The sequence below is a fragment of the Callithrix jacchus genome, chromosome 1, assembly GCF_049354715.1.
Source record: "Callithrix jacchus isolate 240 chromosome 1, calJac240_pri, whole genome shotgun sequence".
NCBI classification, from domain to species: Eukaryota; Metazoa; Chordata; class Mammalia; order Primates; family Cebidae; genus Callithrix; species Callithrix jacchus.
In genome coordinates, this window is record NC_133502.1 from 164,749,094 (window position 1) to 164,776,305 (window position 27,212).

The 27,212-nt window shown below is 41.6% G+C and overlaps 1 protein-coding gene across 8 annotated transcripts in view; it reads right to left on the reverse strand.

Moving 5' to 3' along the window:
• Nucleotides 1-8,228: 8,228 nt before the first annotated feature.
• The window catches only part of ASTN2 (astrotactin 2), a 1,016,905-nt gene continuing 997,921 nt past the window's right edge, over nt 8,229-27,212 (reverse strand). For all 8 annotated transcript variants that reach the window (XM_078375313.1, XM_002743253.6, XM_078375307.1 and 5 more), the window contains 3 exons: nt 26,445-26,545; nt 24,622-24,805; nt 8,229-9,071 (listed from right to left, as the gene is read on the reverse strand). In XM_078375313.1, the coding sequence (XP_078231439.1) occupies nt 8,834-9,071; nt 24,622-24,805; nt 26,445-26,545 (523 nt within the window). In that variant the 3' untranslated portion in view covers nt 8,229-8,833. The remainder of the gene's footprint in view (nt 9,072-24,621; nt 24,806-26,444; nt 26,546-27,212) is intronic.

The following is a 27,212-nucleotide window of genomic DNA, read 5'->3' on the forward strand; positions in this document are numbered from 1 at the left end:
CACTCTTTCTCCAGGACTTTGCTCTGTAAACATCCTCCTCCTCTACAAATATATAGAATTGTTTACCCTCTCCTTTTCCAGTTGCAGGCCCTGAGAGCTTGAAAAAACAAATAGTAAAGCTGAAGGATTTTTCAGTGAAGTTCTTGTCCAGCTAAACTGTTTATAAAGAGACACTGAGGGCAAGACTTGGGAGAAACTAGCCCAGAGTCCAGCAGCCTGTTAGTGTCAGGGCTGGATCCAGAATCTGAATTCTGAACTTCCCATTTGGGGTGCTTGTGACTACCCAAGCTGACAGCCTCCCCAGTCTCCTGGTTTCACACACACACACACACACACACACACACACACACACACACCCTGCCTGTCTAGCAGAGCATACCTGTGGCCCCTCGCCCTCCCCTGCTGCCAACTCTTGTAAAATAGGAAAACAGAACAGTTTGGCGTTGGCTATAACGTGTACAAACACTTGGAGCAAAGTTTCCAAAGGGAGACAGACAGTCAATGCCTTTCAGGGTCTGGCAGTTTTATGGACAGAGGCCAATTAAAAAGCATACCCCCACACAAAGCCTGTGGGTTTTGTTTGACTGTGGCCTCCTCTCCAGGCCCCTTGTAGGCTGCATTCACAGTGCAAATGGGAAGGACCAGCATTCTTGAGGGATTCTGAACAGTCACGGTGCTGCTGGGGGAACTTCCTTCAGGATCTCCTCATTCAAGGCACCAGGCTCAATTTCAGTGGGTGCTAGCTATGGGCGAGGTCCAGAGCAAGGCTCCAGGGCTCAGAAAGAATTCAAACCAGATCATGCCCTTGTGTTGCTCATAGTCCTTTGTGGAAGAATGGCATTGAATGAGGAAAGTGCTAAAACGAAGGTAGGGAATCCCCACTGTGAGACCTCAGAGCAAAGTTATCAATTCCTCTGGGAGAAGGCAAAAGGCCTCAGGAAGCCAGTGGATGATATTTAAGGTGAATCTGCCCAGGCTGGAACTCTACTCCCAGCAGGGGGAGAGCACATGCAAGTGATGAGAGGGGATAAGTCAAAGGCATGTTTGAGACTTTTGTCTGTCTGGAGAGTAGGGAGTTGAGCACAAGAATTATAACAATTAACATCTGTAAACTGCATGTCACATGCCAGGTACTGTTCTAAGTATCTAATGTATATTGACTCATTTAATCCTGAGAAAAACCTTATGGAGGGCTGTTTCCTTTAAGTAGCATAGAGGAAAACCAAAGTATGTACAGGCAGTCATTTGCCTAGGGCTACTAAACCATCAGCAACCCATGGTTTGTGTGGCCAGGACAGGTACTGGGGACGACTCTACGGCAGCAGAGCTGGCTGGGAATGTGGTATTGCAGAAGAAGCTGAGAGTTAGGGAACTCCAGGTCTCCATGCTCTGCCTCAACCTGGCTAAGACTTTGACCCTCTCTAGACTGACCAGACACAGTCATCCTGCTGTTGTCAATCTCAAAGGGAGGTAGTAAAGAGAAAAGAGAGATGAAAACTGCTCTTTGTACATGAGTCATCATCTGATACAATCTTTCACATCCATGACACATAGCTCTCCCCTAGTGTGGTGGAGGCACATGGAGAGCCCAGGGCCCACAGAGGGTGAATGGCTTGCTCAAGGTCACATAGCAGCTCTACTTCAGGAGCAAGACTAGACCAGAGGTCTCTACCCTAGGAGATAACAGAGTATAGTAGTTAAAATTCTGGAGTCCAGTGAGATCTGGATTGAAATTTGGTTCTTCCACTTACTAAGCTGCCTGAGACCAGAGAGTTTCTTAAATTCCTTTAGCTTCATATCCCACATCATTGAAACAAATGATAATTTATACATCACACAGTTGTTAGAAGTTTATGAAATGATATTTATGTAAAGAGTATGACTCATGCAAGCAATCAATTAAATGATGATGGTGATGAGAATGAGGATAGTGATGAGAAAGAGGAAGAGGAGGGAGAGGAGGAGAAGGAAGAAACATAGCATTATTAAGTCCAGTTCTTTACAGTTCCACAAAATTGGACACTACTTATGTAAGCCCCTTGCTATGGTTCCTACACCTGCATTTGAAAGTCATAGCACATTTGTGCATAATTACACTCAGGTCCATGAATTGTTTCCATATAAAGCTAAATTATATTCCTGGCTCTCTGATGTTCCAATGACTGTGTAAATCATGTCTCATCCATGCACACTGTCCATTGAACCCATGTGATTCATCATTCACTTCATGCCCCCAGCTAGCTCTGCCCAGTCTAACACTCAGTCAGCAGTGGGGAAAGATAAAACCCAAGTCATCAGGCTTTGGTTAGCAAATCCTACTGGGTCAACACCTTGACACTTCTCAGATCCAGCCTCATCACTGCAATGGCCCTAGCTCAAGCTTCCTTATTTCCTTCTAAATAATACCTATAGTCTCCTTGCCATTAGCTCTCTCCTCCCCACTTTCCTACTCTGCACCCAGAAGGGGCTTTTGAAAATGCTCATCTGCCCATGTCACACCTCTACTTTCAGTCCAGTGCATTCCAATGGTCAATGTGGTCTGCCTTGACAACTTCTCCAAACACATCCTCCATCTCCCTGACCACACTAGTTGCTCACTATCATTCAAATGTAGCATGCTTTTCATCAATATGCTAGTCTCTGTCCCTCATGCCCTTTTTACACTACTCTACTTACTGAACTCTTATAAATCCTTTGACTATGAAGGCTTTCCTGATGATGACTTGCCTTCCAATGGTAGAGTCCATTGAACCCACCTTTTCTTATATAAAGAAGTCATTATAGGCCTGGGGCAGTGGTTCATGCCTGTAATTCCAACACTTTGGGAGGTCAAGGTGGCAGAATTGCCTGAGGTCAGGAGTTCGAGACCAGCCTGGGTAACATGAAGAAACCCCATCACTATAAAAAATCACAGAAATTAGCTGGATGTGATGGTGCACGCCTGTAGTTTCAGCTACTTGAGGGACCGAGAAAGGAGGATTGCTTGGGGCTGGGAAGCTGAGGCTGCAATGAGCTGTGTTAGTACCACTGCACTGCATTCCAGCTAGGGTGACAGAGTTAGACCCTGTCTCCTAAAAAAAAAAAACCAACTCATTATAATAACTATTTACTGAGAACTTTTGTTTTCAAGTACCCAATGGCTTTATATACATCATCTAATTACTCTTCCCAACAGTCTTTGAAGTAGCACATTTAACCCTTTCACGGATGAAAAAGGTGAGGCTTAGAGAGGTTACGTTAATGCCAGCTAACCTGAGCTTACTAGTTGGCAATATCTGTCGAGCTTGCCTCCTAATTTTTTTTTAAGGGTTAGCCCTTCCTCACTGCAAATTGCACAACCAATATTTAAACCCAGATTGGCTTGACTCCAAAGTGTCTGATTTTATCAAACTGTATTTAGTTAGCTAAATTCTGGGGGTTCCTTAGGGCAGAAGCTGGATCCTGTTCATGTCAGTACCCCAAACGTGGAAATCAGTTCTGAGGTATTGGTTGGAAGTTAGACTTAGTTTTTGACTTAAGATAGAGAAGGGAGGCAATGCACTCAGTAGCCCTCGAAGGTAGTATGCATACACAGGGCTCATCATTTGGAATTACTTTGCCTGCTCAAATTCAGGTCTCAATATCTAAATACCATCACTTCATGCATAATTTGGAATAGGTTATTCAGTCTGCCTAAACCTGAGTTTCTTGAATTTAAAATGATTGCCACAATAGCACATAACTATTTGCCCATGGTTAAATGAAGTAAGTATGTGGAGCCGTTGGTAGGATGAGGATCCCTTAAATGGTAGTTACCAGCATTTGTCTGTGTAGTGCACACTTTATCACAAAGCTTGACAGAAGATACTTCTTGACTATCCAGAAGGATGAGGTCATTTAGGGGTGATTTCCTATGCACCCATAATACACACCCCTGTGCGTTCACAACTTCTTTATATGGTGGTGAAAACTACATAAGAAGTTTCATCCTTGCCAGCATACTGTGACATGAGCTTCCCTGGCATGTTCCATGGCAGCACATGGATCAATCTGGCCATGCAGAAGCCAGGGAATCATACCCAGCAGCTTCATTTACATGTCAAGAATGTTTTTTTTTTTTTTTTTTAACCACACAGTGCTCTTCAGGTGTCTTGTTATTGCATTAAATTCCACTATTGTGACTACTTCTCTTTGAGTTAAGTTTTTGACACTAGTTATAATTCACATAGCTGACAGAGCTGTTAATAATTAATATTATGTATATATATATATAAATATAAAAAATTGCGTTTTAGGTTTTGGGGTACATGTGAAGAACAAGCAGCATTGTTGCATAGGTACATACATGGCAATGTGGTTTGCTGCCTTCATCCCCATCACCTATATCTGGCATTTCTCCCCATGTTATCCCTCCCCAACTTCCCACCCCATGCTGTCCCTCCCCTAGTTCCCTGCAACAGACCTCACTGTGTGATGCTCCCCTCCCTGTGTCCGTGTGTTCTCACTGTTCAACACTCACCTATGAGTGAGAACGTGCAGTGTTTGATTTTCTGTTCTTGTGTCAGTTTGCTGAGAATGATGGTTTCCAGATTCATCCATATCCCTACAAAGGACACTCATCTTTTTATATGACTGGATAGTATTCTGTGGTATATGTGCCACATTTTCCCTGTCCAGTCTATCCTCGATGGGTATTTGGGTTGCTTTCAAGTCTTTGCTATTGTAAACAGTGCTGTAATGAACATTCGTGTGCATGTCTCCTTATAATAGAAACATTTATAATCCTTTGGATATATACACAGTAATGGGATTGCTGGGTCAAATGGAATTTCTATTTCTAGGTCCTTGAGGAATCACCACATTGGCTTCCACAAGGGTTGAACTAATTTACACTCCCACCAACAGTGTAAAAGTGTTCCTATTTCTCCACATCCTCTCCAGCATCTGTTATCTCCAGATTTTTTAATGATCGCCTTTCTAACTGGTGTGAGATGGTATCTCAATGTGGTTTTGATTTGCATTTCTCTAATGACCAGTGATGATGAGCATTTTTTCATATGTTTGTTGGCCTCATATATGTCTTCTTTTGTAAAGTGTCTGTTCATATCCTTTGCCCACTTTTGTAATTCCCATATAAACAGAACCAAAGACAAAAACCACATGATTATCTCAATAGATGCAGAGAAGGCCTTTGACAAATTTCAACAGCCCTTTATGCTAAAAACCCTCAATAAACTCGTTATTGATGGAACGTATCTCAAAATAATAAAAGCTATTTATGACAAACCCACAGCCAATGTCATACTGAATGGGCAAAAACTGGAAGCATTCCCTTTGAAATCTGGCACTAGACAAGGATGCCCTCTCTCACCACTCCTATTCAATATAGTATTAGAAGTTCTACCTAGAGCAATCAGGCAATAAAAAGAAATAAAGGGTATTCAATTAGGAAAGGAGGAAGTCAAATTGTTTCTATTTGCAGACAACATGATTGTGTATTTAGAAGACCCCATTGTCTCAGCCCAAAATCTCCTTAACTGATAAGCAACTTTAGCAAAGTCTCAGGATATAAAATCAATGTGCAAAAATCACAAGCATTCCTATACACCAATAACAGACTTAAAGAGAGCCAAATCAAGAATGAACTGCCATTCACAATTGCAACAAAGAGAATAAAATACCTAGGAATACAACTAACAAAGAATGTAAAGGACCTCTTCAAGAACTACAAACCACTGCTCAACGAAATAAGAGGGAAGACAGATGGAGAAACATTCCATGCTCATGGTTAGGAAGTATCAATATCATGAAAATGGCCATACTGCCCAAAGTAATTTACAAGATTCAATGCTATCCCCATCAAGATACCAATAACCTTCTTTACAGAACTGGAAAAAGCCATCTTAATTCTTTCTTTTAATTGGAATTCTCTAGGCCTTTCCCATCCAGATTTTCCTGGATGTCTGCACAAGACTCATTGTATTACGCATATTGTCTCTATCGGGAGAAAAAAGAAAAAAATACCCTACAATATATTGCATTAGATGCATGTTAACTCCTTTATCATTCAAGCTGGGAAACAACCCCCTGAGATGGGACCAGCATTGACTCCACTTTGTTGATGAGAAACCTAAGGTCAAGTTACTCCTTTAAAGGCAAAAGCTGGTGAATAGCAGTATAGTCAGATTCAAGCTTAATCAGGCTCAGACCACCACACCATCACATTGGTGTTGTAATTTTCTGCAACTGTTGCACTAAATTGTTCCTCAGGTTGGGTCAAGACAATCGAAAGCACCAGCAAACTGATAGCTCTCTGAAAACCTGGGACCCAGGCCCAGCAACCTTAGAGCCCTCTGGCATAAGGAACAGTTTTACACTGAAATAGGAACACTTTTACACTGTTGATGGGAGTGTAAATTAGTTCAACCCTTGTGGAAGCCATGGGAAGGTCCATGTATGCCCAGGAAATGGTATACATGAGAGGCATTTAGAAGCTCCACCTGTGTACTTAGAGAAACATAAACCCAATAATAGTAAACTTCCTGAAAGAGTGCCTTTGAACTTAGATTGTGGGAGGTTGAGAAGTTTCCCAGGTACCAAGGTTGGAGGAATCCCTTTCTACTTTGTTTTCTTTTGTGTTACTCATTTTCCCCATATGGATCAGAGTCCTGGGGGAAAAAAATGCCCTCAATATGTAGGTTTTCAGGAAGGGGATTGTCAATCTCATCAGCATTTCCCAAATTGAGAAGTAGGCATTGTTTTTTTTTACTCACCACTATACAAATGAGGATAGGCATATTTTTAATGGCTTATGTTTTGCTGATATTCAGTATCTTTTCTTTTTCTGAATCCCCACAGTACTATACTCTCTTCTCTTAACAGGTGTCATCTTTGCTTTATGATATACTTGACCTACATCCCATTTCCTCAAGCTAGGTAGCTTATTTGAGCGGATACTAGGGTGTTAAGAATTTATAACACCTCTTTGTTCTCATTACCCTCCCAGGGAAGGGTACACTGGAAGCAGTGCGATTACCATTTAAAAGGATATTTCAATTATACCGCAATAAAGTTTTTTTTTTTTTTTTTAATAAAAATAAAGACAGGGTTTCACCTTATTGGTCAGGCTGGTCTTGAACTCCTGACCTCAGGTGATCTGCCCACCTTGGCCTCCAAAGTGCTTGGATTACAGGCGAGAGCCACCATGCCTGGCAATAAAGCTGTTTTAAAAATAGGTAAGTAAAGGGAGATTCCAGTATTGGAATGTCTCCCTCATGACCACAAAGATCTAAGCTACCATCACCTCCTTCATGGAAGATGACAATGACACCCTCTCTTGGGGGCCTTCCTGAATCCATCCTTCACCACCCTGTAGTGAGAATGATTTTTTTAAAGAGCAAGTTGACTCTTTTAGTCATATAAATAATCATGGATGCTTCAAGATAGTGTCAAACTTCTTGCCCAAAGCTTACAATGCCTTGCTAAGCTCTCAGCCTCACCTTTTGACACTTCCTGTTTTGAACCCTACTCTCAAGAAAGTGTTCAGTCCTTGAAAAAGGTGTACTGTCTCTTGTCTCTAGGCTTTTGTTCATATCTCCTCTTCCTGGAGCAAATCCCATCTTTTTGTTTTTTTTTAAACTGTCAAACAGACTGGAGTCCAGTGGTGCTATCTTGGTTCACTGCAACCTCTGCCTCCCAGGTTCAAGCAATTCTCCTGCCTCAGCTTCCCAAGTAGCTGGGACTGATTACAGGTGTATGCCACCATGCCTCACTATTTTTTATTTTTTGTATAGTAGAGACGACGTTTCACCATATTGGCCAGGCTATTCGCTAACTCCTGGCCTCAAGTATCTACCTGCCCTGGCCTCACAAAGTGCTGCGAGTCTATACATGAGCCACCCTGCCTGGCAAGCAAATCCCATCCTTTTCACCTCTCTGTCTGACTTATTCCTCCTCATCCTTTGGGTTTAGGTATCACTTTTTCAAGAAAGCATTTCAGGAGCCCTCCAGTGTGTCTCATGCTCCTACAATGAGTGCAAAGAAGCTCCATTCTTCCTCTAGCACAGCTTGAAATGACCAGACTGCTTCTCTATAATTCTCACTGGGACATAAGTTCCCTGAGGGAAAGAAGCTTCTCTGTCTTTAGTTGTATAAGCTCTGTGACCGGCACAGGGTCAATACTGAATAAGTGAATAAACAGAGGTCTCTCAAACACAGTCCCTTGGTAAGAAATAACACCCAAGCAGAAAGAGAGACAAGAGGAATTTTTAATGCATGGACAGTCCTGCAGGGACTCTGGGGAGACCCACAGGTAGCAGGAAGATGCCGGGTCCCACAAACTCAATAATGTCCAGCAAAAAAGAGAGAGAAGTCCTTAAAGACCCATGCTTCCTCACTGCAACCATCCTGGTGCTGAAGAGGTCAAAACTGTCTCCTCTAGGGGTCAGGTCAAAGCTGTCCCTCCATAGGTCTCTTCCAGGGGTCCAAGGCAGGAAGAAAGCAGAGTGTGGCAGGAAAGAGGAAGAAGAGCAAAGGCCGCTTGGTCTCCACCTGAAAGCTTCTGCCTCGGGGTTGACAGCCATCCATAAGAAAAAGGTTTAAAAAGGAGTGACTTTTGATAGAGTCAAATAATATCTTTGAAAAAATAAAAGAGAAAAATGAATAATTCCATTGGTTACAAAGGTCTCTGTCCACTATCCATAGGAGAAACAGTTTGCTTTGGCCTCGCTGGCAAGTTTCATCTGCTAGGCCCATCCTCAGCTGTCCCCTAGCCCACCCAGGCCCCAGGATCCATGAGAATACTGCTCCCCCTCCCATGGAGAGTCTCTGTGCTCATGGAGGGCAGTACCCTCCCTCACCGGCCCTTGGATTCCCCGTACGTGTTCCGGGCCATTGACACCATCTTCTCCTCGCACGTGATTTTGGTGTCCTTGAGGATGCTGTACCATACCATGCCTGCAGGTCGGATTTCCTCGCTGCGGCAGAAAAGATAGGGCACTGTTTCCACGCGGCTCTGGATGTAGGCACTCTGCAGGAGGCTGGAACAGTGGCTACTCACCCTCTCCAGCCGCCGCAGAATCAGGTGGGCCTTCCTGAAAAGTAGGACGAGAGAGCCATGATTAAAGAAGTCCAGATCAAGAGTTAGGCCTTGGAGGTACTGAGTAAATATCAACAAACAAAGAGAACTTCTCTCAACCGTTTCCTTCCATTCCAGATGGGAGTGTGGCACTTCGAAGACTTATTCAAAAATTACCCTAGAACCTGTCTTCTTCAACTGTGCAAAAAATGAATGAGAGACATAGACTTTAACCTAGTATTTTCACTTCTAGGATATGGGAGCCCTGGGATCCCTGGGAGTTTGAATGAAGGTTGCCAGCCTTGGACTCTGATGAAATAGATATTATTATAATGATTAAAAAGCAACAAGAACAACTAAAAGTTATTGACACCATATGCTAGACACTGGGTATTCACTTTACATATATTTTAAATTTTTTACTTACTCTTTACAACTGTCCTGAATGTATTGTTTTGTCTACTCCCTTTTAATGGGCGAGGAGCTCAAGCAAGGCTCAGAATAATGGCATTACTAGACTAAGGCAAACATTAAGTTGGCCATTGGAGTTGGGAAGAATCTGAATCTAGGACCTACCACCCACAGTCCCTTTATGACTGTCTGTGTTCTCACTTCATGAATTCTTTCACACTATTTTCTCCCAGTCTGGAAACTTTAAAATCTTGCTCTTTCTGATTCCCTTTCATCAAATATATATGTCCCCATACCGGACCTTTTCTGTGCCTCACTTTTTCCCATCTTTAAAAGAGTGATGATGGTCTTACTCTCAAATTGAGTATGAGAAATGCCTAATGCCTGGCATAGACCTCAGGGTAAGCTTCCAATAAATGATAGCTATTCTTATAAAGGATTGCTGGAATGTGTCCTCAGGACCAAGGTTACATGAAGACTCGCCTTACCAAGAATCATTCTGTAAAGGATTGCTGGAATGCCTCCTCAGGATCAAGGTTACACTGAAGACTAGCCTAATCAAGAATCATCATTCTGTACTATGGAGGACATCAGTAAGAACTTAAGAGCCCTATATCCAGCACCAGAGAGGGGAGGGAGAGATCTGATGGCTGCATAGACAAATAAAGCCAGGAAAGATTGTTGCAATTACCGAGTCTAGGGTTTTTGAAAGGTGGCACTATTGACATTCTGGGTTGGATCTTTTTTGTTGTGGGAACAATCATACAGGACAGTTAGCAGCATCCCAAGGCCTCCACCTACCACCGATACCACCCTTGCCCCAGTCATGAATTGAGAAAATTCTTTAGACATTGAAGAATTTTCAAAAGCACCCTTGGCCCAGTGAAATTGTCTTTAGACATTGTTAAATATCTTCTGGGGGCAAAATCACCCAAGTTTAGAACCACTGACCTAGTCTGATCCACTTCCATTAAAAATGGGGAAACTGAGACTTAGAGAAAGGAACAGAATCTCTTTATCCCAGGTCACATTGCAAGTCAGCTTCAGTGTCAAGGTGTCTGTCTCCATGTGGAAACCACTTCTCTCTACATTCCAGCATCTTCAAGATGCCCAGGCACTCTTGGAGGCTACACAAGAGGTTCTCTCTCCTGCGGTCCTCTCCATGCCCCTCTGATACCACAGAAGGGAAGATATTTTACAACAACAGACCCCTACAAATGAGAGACTGTGTTAGGCACCTGCATAGCAGCTGAAAAAGGACCAGGCTTATGTGTGTACATTTTGTGGGCAAAATTTATGAGGTGCTTTTCAAAAAGTTCTCTTTGTATAGTTCACCACTTGGGTGGAATATTTCCTGAGGTACCAAGAATTCATCACTTCATAATCACACTCTATCCAGTCCCCTCTCTCCTTGGGCAATCGCCCCTGCAAGAGGGGCCTGAGGAGTTTCTTTTCCATACCTTCTCATTTGAATTCTTGCTTCATTCTTTAGTAGGTCTGTGTCCTGGGGACATTTACTTAACATCTCTAAATATACTTCTTCATTTGAAAAATGAGGCTGTTGTGAAGTTGAAAGAGATACAGTCATTCCTTGCTTATTTATTGAACATTTATTATGTGGCAGAGCTTCTGGTAGAAAAGACAAATAGAGATGACAATACAAGTGACAAAAGCAATTATAAAAGAAGTCATGGCAGCTGTGTAAAGACAGAGGCAGGTACTTAAGTAGGATCAAGGATGTCCAAGAAGGCTTCCTGTTATAGTAGAAGGGAAACATATGTTGAGTCTCTTAAATGAATCGGAGTTAGATAAAGAAAAGGAAAAGGTGGCCAGGTGCAGTGGCTCATGCCTGTAATCCCAGCACTTTGGGAGGCCGAGGTGGGTGGATTACAAGGTCAAGAGTTCGAGACCAGCCTGGCCAACATGGTGAAACCCCACTCTACAATACAAAAATTAGCCAGGTGTGATGGCGGGTGCCTGTAATCCCAGTTACTCGGGAGGCTGAAGCAGGAGAATCATTTGAAACCAGAAGGCAAAGGTTGCAGTGAGCTGAGACTGGGTCACTGCACTCCAGCCTGGGCAACAAGAGTGAAACTCTGTCTCAAAGAAAAAAAAAAAAAAAAACAGGAAAAGGCATAACCGGCACCAAGGTAAAAGCATAGAGATAAGAGATGCATGGACGTTCTGAGAATTTAGGGCTGCAATACAGTGTACAAGTGGGGACACAATGAAAACTGAAAAGAGCCAGGCTGTTGGAGCCTAGGAGCTAGGGCATTGGTCGTAAGGAGTAATCGTACATCCACAGGCTCCAGAACACTGACTGCTCAAGTTCAAGTCCCAACTCAGCCACTTAGTCTGTGTAATACTGAGCGAAGTGCTTCACCACTTCTCCCTCAGTTTTCTTGCCTTACCCACAAAATGAAAATAATAACTGTATGTAGCAAAAAGTATTTGTTTTAAAACAAAAAATAAACAAATACATTATAAACTGTCAATAAGTGTTATCTATGATTATTGTCTTGAGGGTAAGTGGGAGAGTTATTGAAAGATTTCAAAAAGCAAAGTAACAGGTTTGGAGTGAACTGTTTAAAAATATTTCTGATTGTTTGAGGAGAACTGAGTGAAAGAAGGCAAAACACAGAAAGAAAATAAGTGAAGGCCAGGCGTGGTGGCTCACACCTGTAATCCCAGCACTTTGGGAGGCTGAGGTCGGTGGATCACCTGAGGTCAAGAGCTCGAGACCAGCCTGGCCAACGTGGTGAAACCCCGTATCTACTAAAAATACAAAAAATTAACCAGGTGTGGTGGTATACACCTGTATTCACAGCTACTCAGGAGGCTGAGGTTGGAGAATTGCTTGAACCCAGGAGGTGGAGGTTGCAGTGAGTCAAGATTGCTCCATTGCACTCTAGCCTGAGCAACAAGAGTGAAACTCTACCTCAAAAAAAAAAAAAAAAAAAAAATGTAGTGCACACGCAGGTGTTAACTGTTTCCCATTGTTGTACTTACAGGTGTTGGTTTGATTTTTCTCTATATGGTAAAAAGCTTCTTATTTTCTGTTTGCTCATCTATGTAGAGGGAACAGCAGATGACTCACTTCATAAAGTTAGAGTGAGGGTTAAGTCAATACATGTCAAACTCTTAGAAAACTATTTGGCATATAGTAAGCACCTGATGTATGCTAGAAAGTATCATCGCCATTATCATTCCTACTGCCGCGATCACTCTCATTGCATCATCATTATTATATCATTAGGTATATTTTGTGTGCCAGGCACTGGGACAGATATGAACTAGTTTAAGCCTTGAGTAACTTTATAAGTCAGTGACAAGAGACAGGCAGACAGAAATATTAACAGCCTCTAATTTGAGGGCAGAGGACTGGGTTGAGGAACACACAGGGTGCTGTTCTGGGAATATAAAAGATGGACAACAATCATCAGTTTGGAGACTCAGAGTAGTCTCAAGAGGATGCCACACCCAAGCTAGATCTTCAATAATGAAACAGCATTTTCAGGTAGATGAGAAGGCAGAGGAAATAGCCCATCCCAAGTTAGACTGGAGAGAACATAAACCACTAGTTGTTTGTGCAAAGAATAGGTGGGAGACCAGTGAGTTTGGCAGGGATCAGACCATACAGATTCTTCCAAGCCATGATGTAGTATTTGGATTTTATTCTGAGCAATGGAGAGACATTTTCTGATTGGATAGTCACAGAAATAGGCAATAAATTTAAATATGAAATGAAGTTGGAAAAGACAAATCTTCTAACACACCAAATGCCCTTCTTCCAAAGGAACAAACATTTCTTCAGAGTCCTGGATCTCAAACAGACAAAGCCTCCTTTTGCATAGATTAGGAAAACGTAGTGTGAGAAAATGATTTTGCCTTTAAGGAACACCTTAAGTTAGTAATAAAGGGAATGCTAGAACCAGCGTTCCTGATTCCAGGGTTCCTGATTCCAGAGTCAAGATGAAGTGTTGGCTCTGGAATCCCAGGTTTAAATCCTAGCTCTATGACTTGCAGCTATGTCGTTCATGAGCAGATTCTTCAATGTCACTAACTCTTAGTTGTAGCATCCACAAAATGAGAATAACAGTTTTGTTGGGAGGATGTGATAATATGAACAATTTGCTTAGCTCTAAGTAAATGTCAGCAATGATTCAAGCAGAATATTATAGTAAGAAGGACATAGGCTTTTAGAGACCATAAAGGCAAGTCACTTACCCTCCCTAAGCCTCAGTTTTCTCCTGTGTAAATGAAAATAGAAATATTTATTTTGTAGTGCTGTTGTTAGTTTGAAATGAAATGATGGCTACAGGCATCCAACACGAGACTTTGTACATAACAGGCACTGAACCAATGTTTGCATTTAGAAAACAAAGAAGAATTCAGAAAGTGGAGCCATGAAGAGAAGGGTTGGAGGTGCTTAAGGGCTGGGGAGGAAGAGTGGGAGTGAGAGAGACCAAAGACAAAAATGCTGGCTAATAAATCATAGGCAATGGAGATCCATAAATCAAAAGGCCAGGCATGCTTCAAGCTTTCCCTGGAGGGGAAATCATAGGTCAGAGTGACCACTTTTCTCAAATACCAGAAGAAAAATCTTCCTGATTGGAGATAGGACTCAGACCCACTGGGATGGGAAGCAAGAGGTGAAGGAGGACCACCACATGCTAATTTATTGTTGTATCAGCAGGCGAGACTGAGACAGGAATGGCTTGGGAAAGAGTCAGGGGATGGGCCCAGATGCCACTTTTCCAGGACTGTGGAACCATTCTATTCCCAGCACCATTCCCCCACCAGCTGTTGACTCACTTATCAGACAGGACAGAGACCCAGTTTCTAAGAAGGCCCTGAAACTGAAAAAAGACAGGCAGGAAGAAAACATTCCCATTCATCTCCCTCCCGCCTCCCTGCCTCCTGGAGTTGAGCTTAAATGTCTGTGTTAGCTGGCCCTAAGCTTAATGAGAATTGAGGACATGACATAGTTGCAAAAAAATAAAAATGGGAACATAACCTTTAGAAGTGGAGAGGGCAGAGGTTAAGGGAAGTAATGGCCTCAGTCATACTGTCTTGGTCAGGCTCCATCTGGAGAATCCCAGACACTTCTGGTAAGAGGGACACATGTAAAATATAGCCAGATCATGATGGTGAGGGGTGTCTCAAAAGCAAGCCTGCTCAGCTGAAGGCAGGAATGGAGAATGCCCGTGGAAGAGGAGATTCAGGCCATTAGTTACATTGTTGTAACAACAAAAGACAAGTGGGCAACAATCTGAGGGGCAGGGATGATAACGACCATAATTTATTGAGCACCGACTATGTGCCAGAAACTGTACTTATGCAACATTATTTTACATCTAACCCTCACCACAATTCTAGAGTCTGCAGGTGATAAAAATGGGCTTCAAGCCAGTCATTGATTTGACTAGAGTGATAGAATGATAGCGCAGGGTTTCAATCCTCTGCTGTAAGGCACCCAAGCATTATGACAGAGCCACCCTAAAATTAATAGAAGGCACATTTGGCTTAAAATAATAAAAATATGTAAAGCAAAAGTCCTCTAAATTTAGAATGGGTTATTCTACACGGCAGTGGGTTTTCCATCACTGGCGGTGATTAAATCAAGTATGCTTTCAGTGGAAGTTGTAGCAGGAGTTCGTCATTACTGTTTATTTGTTTTTAATCTAAAAAGCATGAGAGCCTTGATTCACAGAGAAATATCATCTGATGAGCACTCACTTCACAACACTTGCTGCAACACAATTGCCAAGCACTGAACTCCTGAGCTGAGAGGACCAGTTTTGCTGTGGTTCTATTCATGATTCAAAGTCATACTGAAATTTCATCTTCAGGAAGTCATCCAGATCCTCCCAGCTATCATAAGTCATGTTTTCCCATTCACTACCAAAGTAGTTTATTTACTTGTGGAGATCCATATCATATTTTTTATTAGTTTTGCAGCTATCATGGGATGCAATGTGGTTTTACAGGACATCAGTTGAATATCAGAAGACAATATTCTAAATCTGAACTCCAACACTTAGAGTTTAGAGCTTGCAACTGTGGATGGTTTACATAACTCCACAAGATTCTCTGTTGCTTAATCTTCAAAATCTATTGTTCAGGAGATTAAATAAAATATAAAGGATAGGTGGTCAACTAATATTTCCCACCTGCTTCTTGGACAGTATAGGTTTCCTCTGGTGTCCAACTCTTTACCTTGCAAGAAGAATGAATAAGTGCAAACTGCCGGGCACGATGACTCATGCCTGTAATCTCAGCACTTTGAGATGCTGAGGCAGGCGGATCACTTGAGGTCAGGAGTGTGAGACCAGCCTGTCCAACATGGGGAAATGCTGTCTCCACTAAAAATACAAAAATTAAGCAGGCACAGTGGTGGGCACCTGTAATCCCAAGTACTCAGGAGACTGAGGCAGGAGAATTGCTTGAACATGGGAGGCGGAGGGTGCAGTGAACCGAGATCATGCCACTGCATTCCAGTGTGGGTGGCAGAGCAAGACTGTCTCAGGGGAAAATAAATAAATAAATAAATAAATAAATAAATGCAAACTGACTTGAACTGAGGAAATTTTCAGTCCTTAGCTTTCAAAAAACAGCAATTCTTCAGCAGGGGTTAATAAAGGGAATGAAATAGCACAAAAGCATCATGTGAACCTAAATAATCAGCCAAGTGGGCAAAAGGTTTATGTGGATTTGCTTATAAAAACAAAGATATCAGAAGAAATCTAGTTGATTTTTAATACACAAACAGATTAATATGTGATACATTCATATTTTGCATGAGCAAAGGGCCCTTCAAAAAGACAAAACATTTACATATGTATCTCTCGGTAAAAACTTGTACAGCATATTGTTAAACAGAAACAGATAACAGAACATAGTTCATGTGTTTGTTAAACATACTAGAGATGGTAGAGATAGAGCTGTGGTTGTAGACATGAACGTGTTCTTAGGCCTGTATCTGTTTCCATATCTCTGTGCATACCCATATCTGTATGCGGAAATATACGTGCACACTGCTAACAATGTAATCTCTGAGGTAAGGTTGAGATTCCGGGGCCCAGAAGTGCACAATTTTCACTATTTTATATATTTCTGTATCATTTGGATGTTATATAATAAATAATAATTATTCAGAATAAAATAAAGGTATTTTTATTTTAAAATATGAATATGTACACATATATTTAATTTTAATTTTTTTAAATTGTACTTTCAGTTCGGGGGTACATTGGCAGATCTTGCAGGACTGTTGCATAGGTACACACATGCCATGGTGGTCCACTGTCTCCATCCCCCTGTCATCTACATCAGCCATTTCTCCCAGTGATATCCCTCCCCAACCTTCACACCACCTGGCTGTCTCTCCCCTAGCACCTTACCCCCAACAGACCCCACTGTGTGATGTTCCTCTCCTTGTGTCCATGTGTTCTCATATTTCAACACCTGCTTATGAGTGAGAACATGCAGTGTTTGGTTTTCTCTTCATCAGTTTGCTTAGAATGATGGTTTCCAGATTCTTCCACGTCCCTACAAAGGACACAAACTCATCATTTTTTATGGTTGCATAGTATTCCACGATCTATATGCGCCACATTTTCTTTATCCAGTCCATCATTGATGGGCATTTGGGTTGGTTCCAGGTCTTTGCTATTGTAAACAGGGCCGTAATGAATATACGTGTGCATGTGTCTTTATAACAGAATGATTTATAATCCTTTGGGTATATACTCAGTAACGGGATTGCTGGGTCAAATGGAATTTCTATTTCTAGATCCTTGAGGAATTGCCACACTGGCTTCCACAAAGGTTGAACTAATTTACACTCCTACTAATAATGTAAAAATGTTCCTATTTCTCCACATCCTCTCCAGCATCTGATGTCTCCAGATTTTTTAATGATCGCCATTCTAACTGGTGTGAGATATCTCAATGTGGTTTTGATTTGCATTTCTCTAATGACCAGTGATGATGAGCATTTTTTCATATGTTTGCTGGCCTCATAGATATCTTATTTTGAAAAGTGTCTGTTCATATCCTTCGCCCACTTTTGAATGGGTTTTTTTTTCTTGTAAATGTGCTTCAGTTCTTTATAGATTCTGGATACTAGTCCTTTGTCAGATGGGTAGATTGCAAAAATTTTTTCACATTCTGTTGGTTGCCAGTTCACTCTAATGATTATTTCTTTTGCTGTACAGAAGTTCTTAAGTTTGATTAGATCCCATTCGTCTATGTTGGCTTTTGTTGCCATTGCTTTTGGTGTTTCAGTCATGAAATCCTTGCTTATGCCTATGTCCTGAATGGTAGTGCCTAGGTTTTTTTCTAGAGTTTGTATGGTGTTAGAGAATAAAATACCTAGGAATACAACTAACAAAGGATGTAAAGGACCTCTTCAAGGAGTACTACAAACCATTGCTTAAGGAAATAAGAGAAGACACAAACAGATGGAAAAACAGTCTATGCTCATGGTTAGAAAGAATCAATCTCATGAAAATGGCCACAACTGCCCAAAGTAATTTATAGATTCAATGCTATCCCCATCAAGCTACCATTGACCTTCTTCACAGAACTGAAAAAAAAAAAACACTTTAAACTTCATAGGGAACCAAAAGAGAGCCCACACAGCCAAGACAATCCTAAGCAAAAAGAACAAAGCTGAAGGCATCACACTACCTGACTTCAAACTATACTACAAGGCTACAGTAATCAAAACAGCATGGTACTAGTACCAAAACAGAGATATAGACCAATGGAACAGAACAGGGGCCTTGGAAGCAACACCATATATCTACAACCATCTGATCTTTGACAAACCTGACAAAAACAAGCAACGGGGAAAGGATTCCCTGTTTAATAAATGGTATTGGGAAAACTGGCTAGCCATGTGCAGAAAGCTGAAACTAGACCCCTTCCTTACACTAAAATTAACTCCAGATGGATTATACACATACATTTTAAAGCTGGTGTGATGAACTTGTGCAATGAGGCCATGGTTTTATAACTTTCCAGTAATTTATCAGGGTTATTTTCAGAATAAACCTACATCAGATTTAGCCTCAGATTGCTTCTACCCAACAGAAAGTCAAAAGCTCAGATACTTCCACTGGTTATACACCTTTAACACCAGGTTTGAAATGTGATTTGTAAGGTGACTAGTGAAAATGTTTGCATTTGCTTTTTCTTTTCATCCACTCAGAAGAAATCATGAGACTTTTTAAAAAATGTGTTCTTTGATGACAGAAATGACTGAGTCTCAACTGATCCAAAGCTATTTCAGTTGAAACTATTAGGAACTTCCAGACAATAACTAACCTTGCTATACACTATCATTGGGGAAAACAGATCCATGGGACACTTGTTCAGAGTTCAAAGTCAGTGTATTTTGTTAGTATTTCTTTGTTAGTATTGGTTGGTATTTGTATTAGTATTTATTTGCTAATTGAAGGTACAATTGAAATACCTTCAATTATAAGATGTGCCAATGCTTTAATAACAGCCATTCAAGAAAAGAGGAATGTAATGCTTAATGTACACATCAACTGTGCATAATCCATCCTGATTTTAGAAATGCCAGAATATGCAGAAAAAAGTTAAAAGTGTCTCTGAGATTACAGAAATATAACCCTAGAAGCCTAAGTCTGCTCTTGTTCTTAAAAGAGCATCTTAAAAATTCTGAGAGTTAATTCAATATATCCAAAGAAGCAGCTAACACAATCTTGGAGGAATGTACAGTGACACCCCAGGTTTGTTTTCACTAAGAACACAGCAGTGGATGTGTAACGCTTTTCAAATTTCATGGTATGTTGAGAAAGATCCTGGGCTGTACCTAGCCTGTGATGATTTCTGCAATCTGTTCATAATGTCTGCCATGGAGGCAAGAGGGGCTGACATCATAAATATACCATTCCTGGTCCAGATAGATCAATTTCACAGAAGCACAATGTCCCCAAGAGCTTGCTGTCTCCTCTCTATCAATATGCTCAAACATAACTGAAAGTATAAAGAAGCCCAAGAGTGGTCAAGGATGTTGTGACCCGAGAAAATTCTGGTCCCTGGCCACCTATGAGCTCAGTATTTCAAGTCTCCTAATAGGATCCTTATGGCTGGGACAGCTGGGTGTCAGCAGGTCTTCTTTGAGCAGCTGTTTGCACTGTTTGCAGTAACCTGTGGTCATGAGAACAAGGCTCTGGAGGACACTGACCTGATAGATTTATTAGGCAGAGGTAAGAGATGTCCTTCTGTCACTAAATCTTATGGACATAATCTGACCACAGATTTAGGATAGATTCGAAAACATTTTTGGGTTTAATAATTACATAGTCCAAGAGAATCCTAATAGAGCTCATCTTATTATATTGGTCCTCAGTGTACTCCTGGAAAAAGCTCTTGTCACTCTAGCCAACCTGGGTCCCTGAGAAACAAGATGTGCAGGATTGGAGTTGAAATTACACTAACAATGTATCTGTTCTCTGGTCTCTATGACCTTCAGGGTTTTCTGGTTCCTTGGCTTCCCAGCAGGAAGAGAATTTGGAGTTCAGTCCTTTCATGTTACAAACAAGGTCCAGAAAGGGGATGGCTTGTGTCCAAGGTCACACAACAAGTAGGTGATAAGGGTAGGATAGAAACCCTGGACTCCTGGCTTTGGAGAAGCATCTTGCCCTCTCTTATTTACATTGTGATGTTCTTCACACTTGCTAATCCTTTAAAGGCATAGCAAATGTATCCAAATTGCTCCTCTGTTTAAATTTAAATGGCTTCTGGGAGAAAGAACAAACTTATGAACAGAACTCACAAGAGCCATCATGATCTGTCCTTCGCTAAACAATCCAGCCTTGTTGTTTTTGTTTGTTTTTCCTTTTCACCTTGAACTCTCCTCTTTCACTTTGTACTCTCTTCACCAAGAAGATTTATATTTTTTACTGAAGTATATATTCTGTTATCTAACCTTCTCTCATCTTTGCATTGGTAATTCCTTCTGATGAGAAGACTCTCCCTTCTACCTGGAGGACCCTTCTTCATTCTCTTTCTAAACTTAGAAACGTTCTTTCTTCCCCAATGATTCTTCCTTGAGCTCCAGGTCTGGATTAGCTGCTCCAGCTATCTGCATCTGGAACCTTGTCACTCCAAGGGTACTTTTGGGGCCAACAACATTAACATCACTGTGAGAGCTTGTTACATTGCAATTTTTGGAATGTTAGAAGACCTCAGAGTTCATGGAATTCAGTCAATGCAGAATCTCAGGCCCAACCCAGACTACTGAGTCAATCTGAATTGTAACAAGTTCCCAAGTGATTCTCAGGCACATTAAAGTTTGAGAAGCACTGCTCTAAAATGCTCATCCAGTCACATGCCAAATGCCAGTGCAATTGCTCACTGACCAGTCTTTTCCTCACTAGATACTGAACCTTGTAAAGGCAGGATCTGTCATCTTCACTTTGTATTTTTAGCCCCCAGCACATGGCCTGACACATAGTTAAATAAATCAATGAATTGATCAATCAATGAAGTGAGATCTCTTCAAGTCTTTTAATATTTGCAAGGACATTGCATTTTTTGGAATGTTGTCACAGTTCATAGAATTCAATTGTTTCCAACTGTGATCTAAAGATTCTTAAGGGCTTGGAGAGACATAAAGGATGCTTGGGATCGGGTTGGGTGGAGGGGCATACAAGAGGAAACCCAGCAGGTGGGACTCCAGGCCACCCACTCCACCTTCTACCAGAAAAAATCTGTAGTCATTCGGTCCACATATTTAATCATCCCATTACCCAATTACTCAACAACTAATTGTTTAGCACCTACTTACAAATGTGAATACGACATAAGGGATCACTAACTATACATAATTCACATTGTAGCGGGGAAGACAGATAATACGTAAGTAAACATAGCAGCAATATAAGATTCTAAATATAGTAAGTGCAGGAAAGATAATTAAACCATGAGGGTGTCGGTAAATGGGTAGACATTTTAGAGAATTTTCTATAGAGGTGGGCTATGATTCCATGTAAGATTTATTTAGAAAAAAAAAGTCACTGGTTAAAAAAAATACCACTGTAATTGCTCATCCTGATCATCTTATGGGTGAGGAGACTGAGGGTTAGAAAGTGGCAGAGCCCAGGGTTGCACAGTGAGTTTATCAGCAGCACCAGGATAGATTAGGAGGCAGCTTTCTTGATTCCTACTGACGTATCAGTGTGTGATGTTGAAGCAATCTTGGATATCCCCTAGGAGACTAGAAAGACCACAGGAGGAGGAAGTTGGGTGACACTGAGAGGAGGTTGGCAGACAGTGGCTGGTGACTGCCTGACTAAGGATTAGCGGGTTATCACAGTCCATTACTGAATGCATTGCCCGGCCTCCGTGGGCTGCCCAGTGGCCTTTCCAGAAGATTTATGTCCTGGAGGCTCATAAAGGATCCCAGGAGGTTATAAAGACAAAGTCAGGAGTGGAGCTCTGGTTTAGCTTTCACACAAACTCCCATAGCCCTGTGGGAAGGCCCAAAAAGGTGGAATGCCTTCCTCTGTCCACAGACAAGATGGCCGCCGAGATGACTCACACAGCAACTTTTGTAGGGAGGAGGGAGCTCTGCTGCTTCTGCCTGGCAGTCCGGTAGTCCTTTAGTTTTTACCTAAAGAACCTTCCTTTCATGTGCAAAAGAGAAAGTTACAGTCCAAGACCCAACAGAACTGATAAGGCCTTGCTGTGGGGAAAGATCCTTTTTATCCCTGGACCAAGCTCTCATCTCTATCCTTGAGGGCCTCCAATTCTTGGAGGGTCATTGCAAATGTTCTAAGGGTTCAAGGTGAGAGCTCAAAGCAGAATTTGCCTCATGACAAACTCCGCACAACTCTGGGCAGCTCATTTAGCCCCATGGGACCTCAACTTCCTTATCATCAGAAAAATGGCATGAATATCCTACATGGGCATTTTGAAGTTTTTTAAAGCATGAAGTGCTGCCCACCAAGTATTTCAGGAAGTCATGCAATTCTCTCCAATGCACCAATGCCACCCTGGCCTAGAATGGTATGCTGTCTTCCCAGGACTGTTATCACAACAGCCTCTAGAGCCTTACAGCCTCTTTCTTACATTGACCCCTATACTCAAGCCAGAGGGATCTTTCTCCTTTGATGTTCTGAAAATATTACCCCCTTTTGTGAAAAACACTTGAAAAGCTTACCATTACCCTAAGGAGATAATCCCAACTTCTTAACCTAATTTAAAAGGCATTCAGGATCTGGCTCCCACTGACCTCCCACTTCTTATCTCTTATCCTGCTGTCACACACTTCTGCAACTACACAGAAATTCATCACCTGCTCCAAACACAGTGTTTACAGAAGTGTAGGCTGAGTTCCTCTGGGGTAGGGAAAGATTTTAGGTGGTACTCAAGATGATCACAGACCCAATATTAAACAAAAATGAATCACATTTGCAAAAGGTTAGATTAGCTCTTTCATTCTTGTCCCTTCTTTCAGATTACTTCAAAAAGAAAATCTTGGGCCAGGCGCAGTGGCTCATTCCTGTAATCCTAGCACTTTGGGAGGCCGAGGCAGGTGGATCACTTGAGGTCAGGAGTTCAAAACCAGCCTGGCCAATATGGTGAAACCCTGTCTCTACTATAAATATTTTTTAAAAACTAGCCAGGCGTGGTGGTGGGTGCCTATAATCCCAGTCACTCGGGAGGCTGAGACAGGAGAATCACTTGATCTTGAGAGGCGGAGGTTGCAGTGAGCTAAGACAGCACCATTGCACTCCAGCCTGGGCAACAAGAGCGAAACTCCACCTCGAAAAAATAAAAAAGAAAATCTTGGTTTGGGGCTATGTCTTTAACACTTCTCTACCTAATCTTCCTTTTCAAGACACAGCCTCAGGCTCTGGTAGAATTGAACAACACTGTTTTCTGTTTTTTGTCCTGTTCCACTTTTGTTGCTTTTGTCCACAGTATTGAAGGGTTAGGTTTCGTTTTCTATTAAGGGTAAATGGTGTTGGCTTAACCTTTACAAGATGCCGTTGTGTTTTCTGTTCAAATACATTTTGATTAAGAAGTGAATCTAAGAAAGAAATATCAAGTAAAGTATATGTGGTGGTAAGATGGCTAAAGTCATAAAAGTGGTAGGCAAATGATCAAAAGTTGAGAAGAAAACTTTCTCTGTCATGTAACATTTTCTCTTCTGAGCATTCTGTAGATTAGTCTCTCTGCCCCAGACATCTATCCTTCTCCCCAGCAATCCTGACTTACGTTACCCCAGCTCAAAACTTAGGCCTCAGGTTCTCAGCCCCAGTGCAGCTTCACTGGGTGACCTAGACCAGATGCCCATGTCTCATGTTACCAAAGGGTTCTGTTCTGCTGTCATGACACTTATTATTCCCACCTACATAACTGCTTGTTTAACTACCTGCAACAGGAACCTATGTGTAGGTAGCAACCGTTTCTACCTCTTTTTACCATTGCATTGTCAGCTGCCACCACATAAGAGGGGCTGTGAAGTATATGTTGAATGGATGAATGTTGCTAGATGCAAGACATGACATGTAACCACCATTGCATATACTACTTTATGAAGCTTTAGAAGGTAGTGACTGTGCCTTAGTTATGTTTGAATCATTCATGGCTCCCGGCACAGTGACCGGCATGCCGGACAAAAATAAAGCCTTCATACATGTTGAATTCATAAATTTATTCAGTCATGATCACTAATGGACTTTAGTCAAGATCATAGCTATTTACTGTAGAAATACTCAGACTCCTTACTGAAGACTATGAAAGACCCTGGATTATGGGTCATGGCCCTGCTGCTGTTCCCCTCTGCGATCTTGGTTAGGACACAGCCCTTCAAAAAGCCCAAGTTTCCTATCTGTAAAATGAGGTGGGAGATGAGCAAGGAGAATGATTAATGCAAACAGCATCAATGCCCCTTCCCTATTTAACATTTCAGGAGTGCAGGAATCTAAAGTACCAAGATTCTTTCATTCTCTTTGCCCATTTTCTATCTTTAGCCTTGACAAGACTAAGGCGATAATCACCTTTATTTGCTTAATAAAGCCTATTCTCGGCCTTTGGGGAAAGGGTCCAGGAAAGTCAATTGGAAGCAAAAAGAATTTGCCCCTCCAATCACACAAATACACCCGTACCTGGGCCCCAGCTCGTCCTCACTCCTCCAGACAAAGTCGCCAAACTTTTCATAGTGAGAGTTGTAGTGGTGCTGGACTCGGAACAGCATCGAGGCTGAGACTTCCATCAGCGTGTTGTAGGCAATCTGCTGCTCCTTTCCACTTGTGTACCCATTGTACAGATTGTAGATCTTGTCAGCTATTTCTGAGGGGCAGAAGGGCAGAAACAGATCACTGGGTGGTGGAAAAAAGGATAGAAGCATGGCCTTCAATAAGAGAGGCACAGTGGTGAGACAGTTTTGCTTGCATTAGCTCTGGGAGCAGACAAACCTTAATTTCATCCTGAATATGTTATTGACTAGTTGTGTTTGGTTTTCTTATCAGCTGGAGATAATGATATCTACTCTCGAGGTGCATTGGGAGAACTAAATTAAAGAGTGGATACAAAGCACTCAGCACAGGGCCTGCCACAAAGTTAGTGCTCATAATTGCAAGTTTAGTTGTTAATATAATTATTGTGCCTGTGATTTTACATAAAATAAACTGTCCTGGATAATCTCAACACCCTCTATTTCTCCTTTTTTGTATTTCCAACACATTTCTGTGATCAGGTCTGATGGGTCCCCATTCAAAACACCTTCCAAAGAAAATCTAAACTCATCTGCTTGTTATTCGTGGCTATTCCTACTGCTTCAGTCACTCCGACTAATCAAAGTAACTTAAATTTGTCATGAGTAGAAGGCATATTCTTTCAGCTTCAAAAACTGATCAAAATCTGTATGCCCCTAAATCATTGCTAACAATGGTTGCCACGAGAAGAATCTGGAAACAGAGTAAAAATGGGAGGAACATTTATGTTACACTATTTTCTACTCTGATTTTTATTTGTACTTTTTTTATTTTTTAACAATGGACATGTGTTATTTCAAAATAATAATTTTTAAAATTTATCAGGAAAATATTTCAAATCCCCTCACCTTTGGTAGCACTTAAAACATTTATAATTGAGTTTATTATTGAGCCATCTGCAGAAATCTCTCACTATTCATAATGTGAATTCCTAAAAGGTGGAGACCATGTCTCTACTGCATTGCTTGTACTTTTGAGAAATAATTGTTCGACTTCAAGTAGACCACCAGGACTTATGAGCCACCGTCACTTTTTGCCAGACTTGATGTAGAAACTGCATCTACACAATGCTCAAGAACTAAGTATATGGTGGATCTGATTGACTAATTATATTTTTTCAGGTATTTTTGCCTGCTGTTTACGTCATGAACCAGGAGCAGTAAAAACGTTTAATCTTGCACGCTAACTGTGAATGATAATCACTGATGGCAGCTCTATGCTGAGGATTCTGAGGCCACCATGGGAGTGGATGGAACAGCATGCTGTGATCTGCTAATGTCTGCCATGGGCACCACAAGGTGAAATGGCCTCCTAGGTGCCATCTCTTTGCCACTCTAGCAAAGACAAGTGGAAGAAAATGATTAGTCCCTGAGAAATCTAGGACAAGGGGTAAGATATAGTCATGCAGCTCTGACTCCCTACCATTCCTGGCCTGTAAGTCAGAACACAGATCAACTCTCTAAAAGATGGGCAAGTCCTTCCACTGGGGGAGATATTCCTAGTCAATCTCAATTTTTCCCTTCATGACTTTGATTAATTTAGCTCCATGTTCATCCTGTTCGTTAGTGCCTTCATTTTCTTTTCCCTGTGCCAGTATGTCGGGGTGTGTGTGCGTGTGGGTGTGCGTGTGTGTGTGTGATGATTAGTGACTGTTGGGTGCAGAACTTAGGGGAAATATGGGAGTTACCTTGGAGGTGAAAAACTGGGTTACTTACCTTCTGCCTTGTTGTCATCCACCAGTGGACAGGACGTCCTCAGGGTCACTGTGCTGAGCTCCGAGTGCCTCCCTCGTGTATCCACGGCATACAGAGTGAACCTGCAGCACAACAAGAAAACAGAGCACTAGGCTGTGACTTCAAAGAAGGGCCTGAGAGTTGCAGGGAAGAACAGAGTCATGGCACATTAAGCTACAGGATAAATTATTTTTTAAAAAAGCATTTATTAGCACTAACTGCCTACTTGACACTTTGTACTTCGTCTCAGCCTAAAAGGGAGGGATTTATTGTCACCCATATCTTGTCAATGAGGACAGTGAGACTTAGATTGTGTATCTCTCCACTATTTGAGTTACTGAGGGACAGAACGGGGGTATTGAACTCAAGCAGTCTGAGTGCAAGGTCTGAAGTATTTATTGAGCATTAACTCTGAGCCAGGAAGTACTTTAAGTGCTAAGGGTATAAAAATGAACAAGAGAGTCAAGGACACGGCTAAAAAAATAAACCAGTAAAAATGAAAAAGTAAACAAAAAATCAGATAATGGTTAAGTGTGAAAGAAAATATATCAGAATAATGTAATAAAGACTAATACGGGAATATAGGGAGTATAAGCTTTAGAATGTAGTCCATGAAAGGCTTCCTGAAGAGGAAACTTCAGGACCTAAGACCTGAATCGTGAGAAAGAACCAGTTTATGGGAGGAAGAACTGGGAAAAGAACGTTCTAGGTAGGATGCTCAGTAAGGACAAAGGTCCTGAGGAGAGAAGG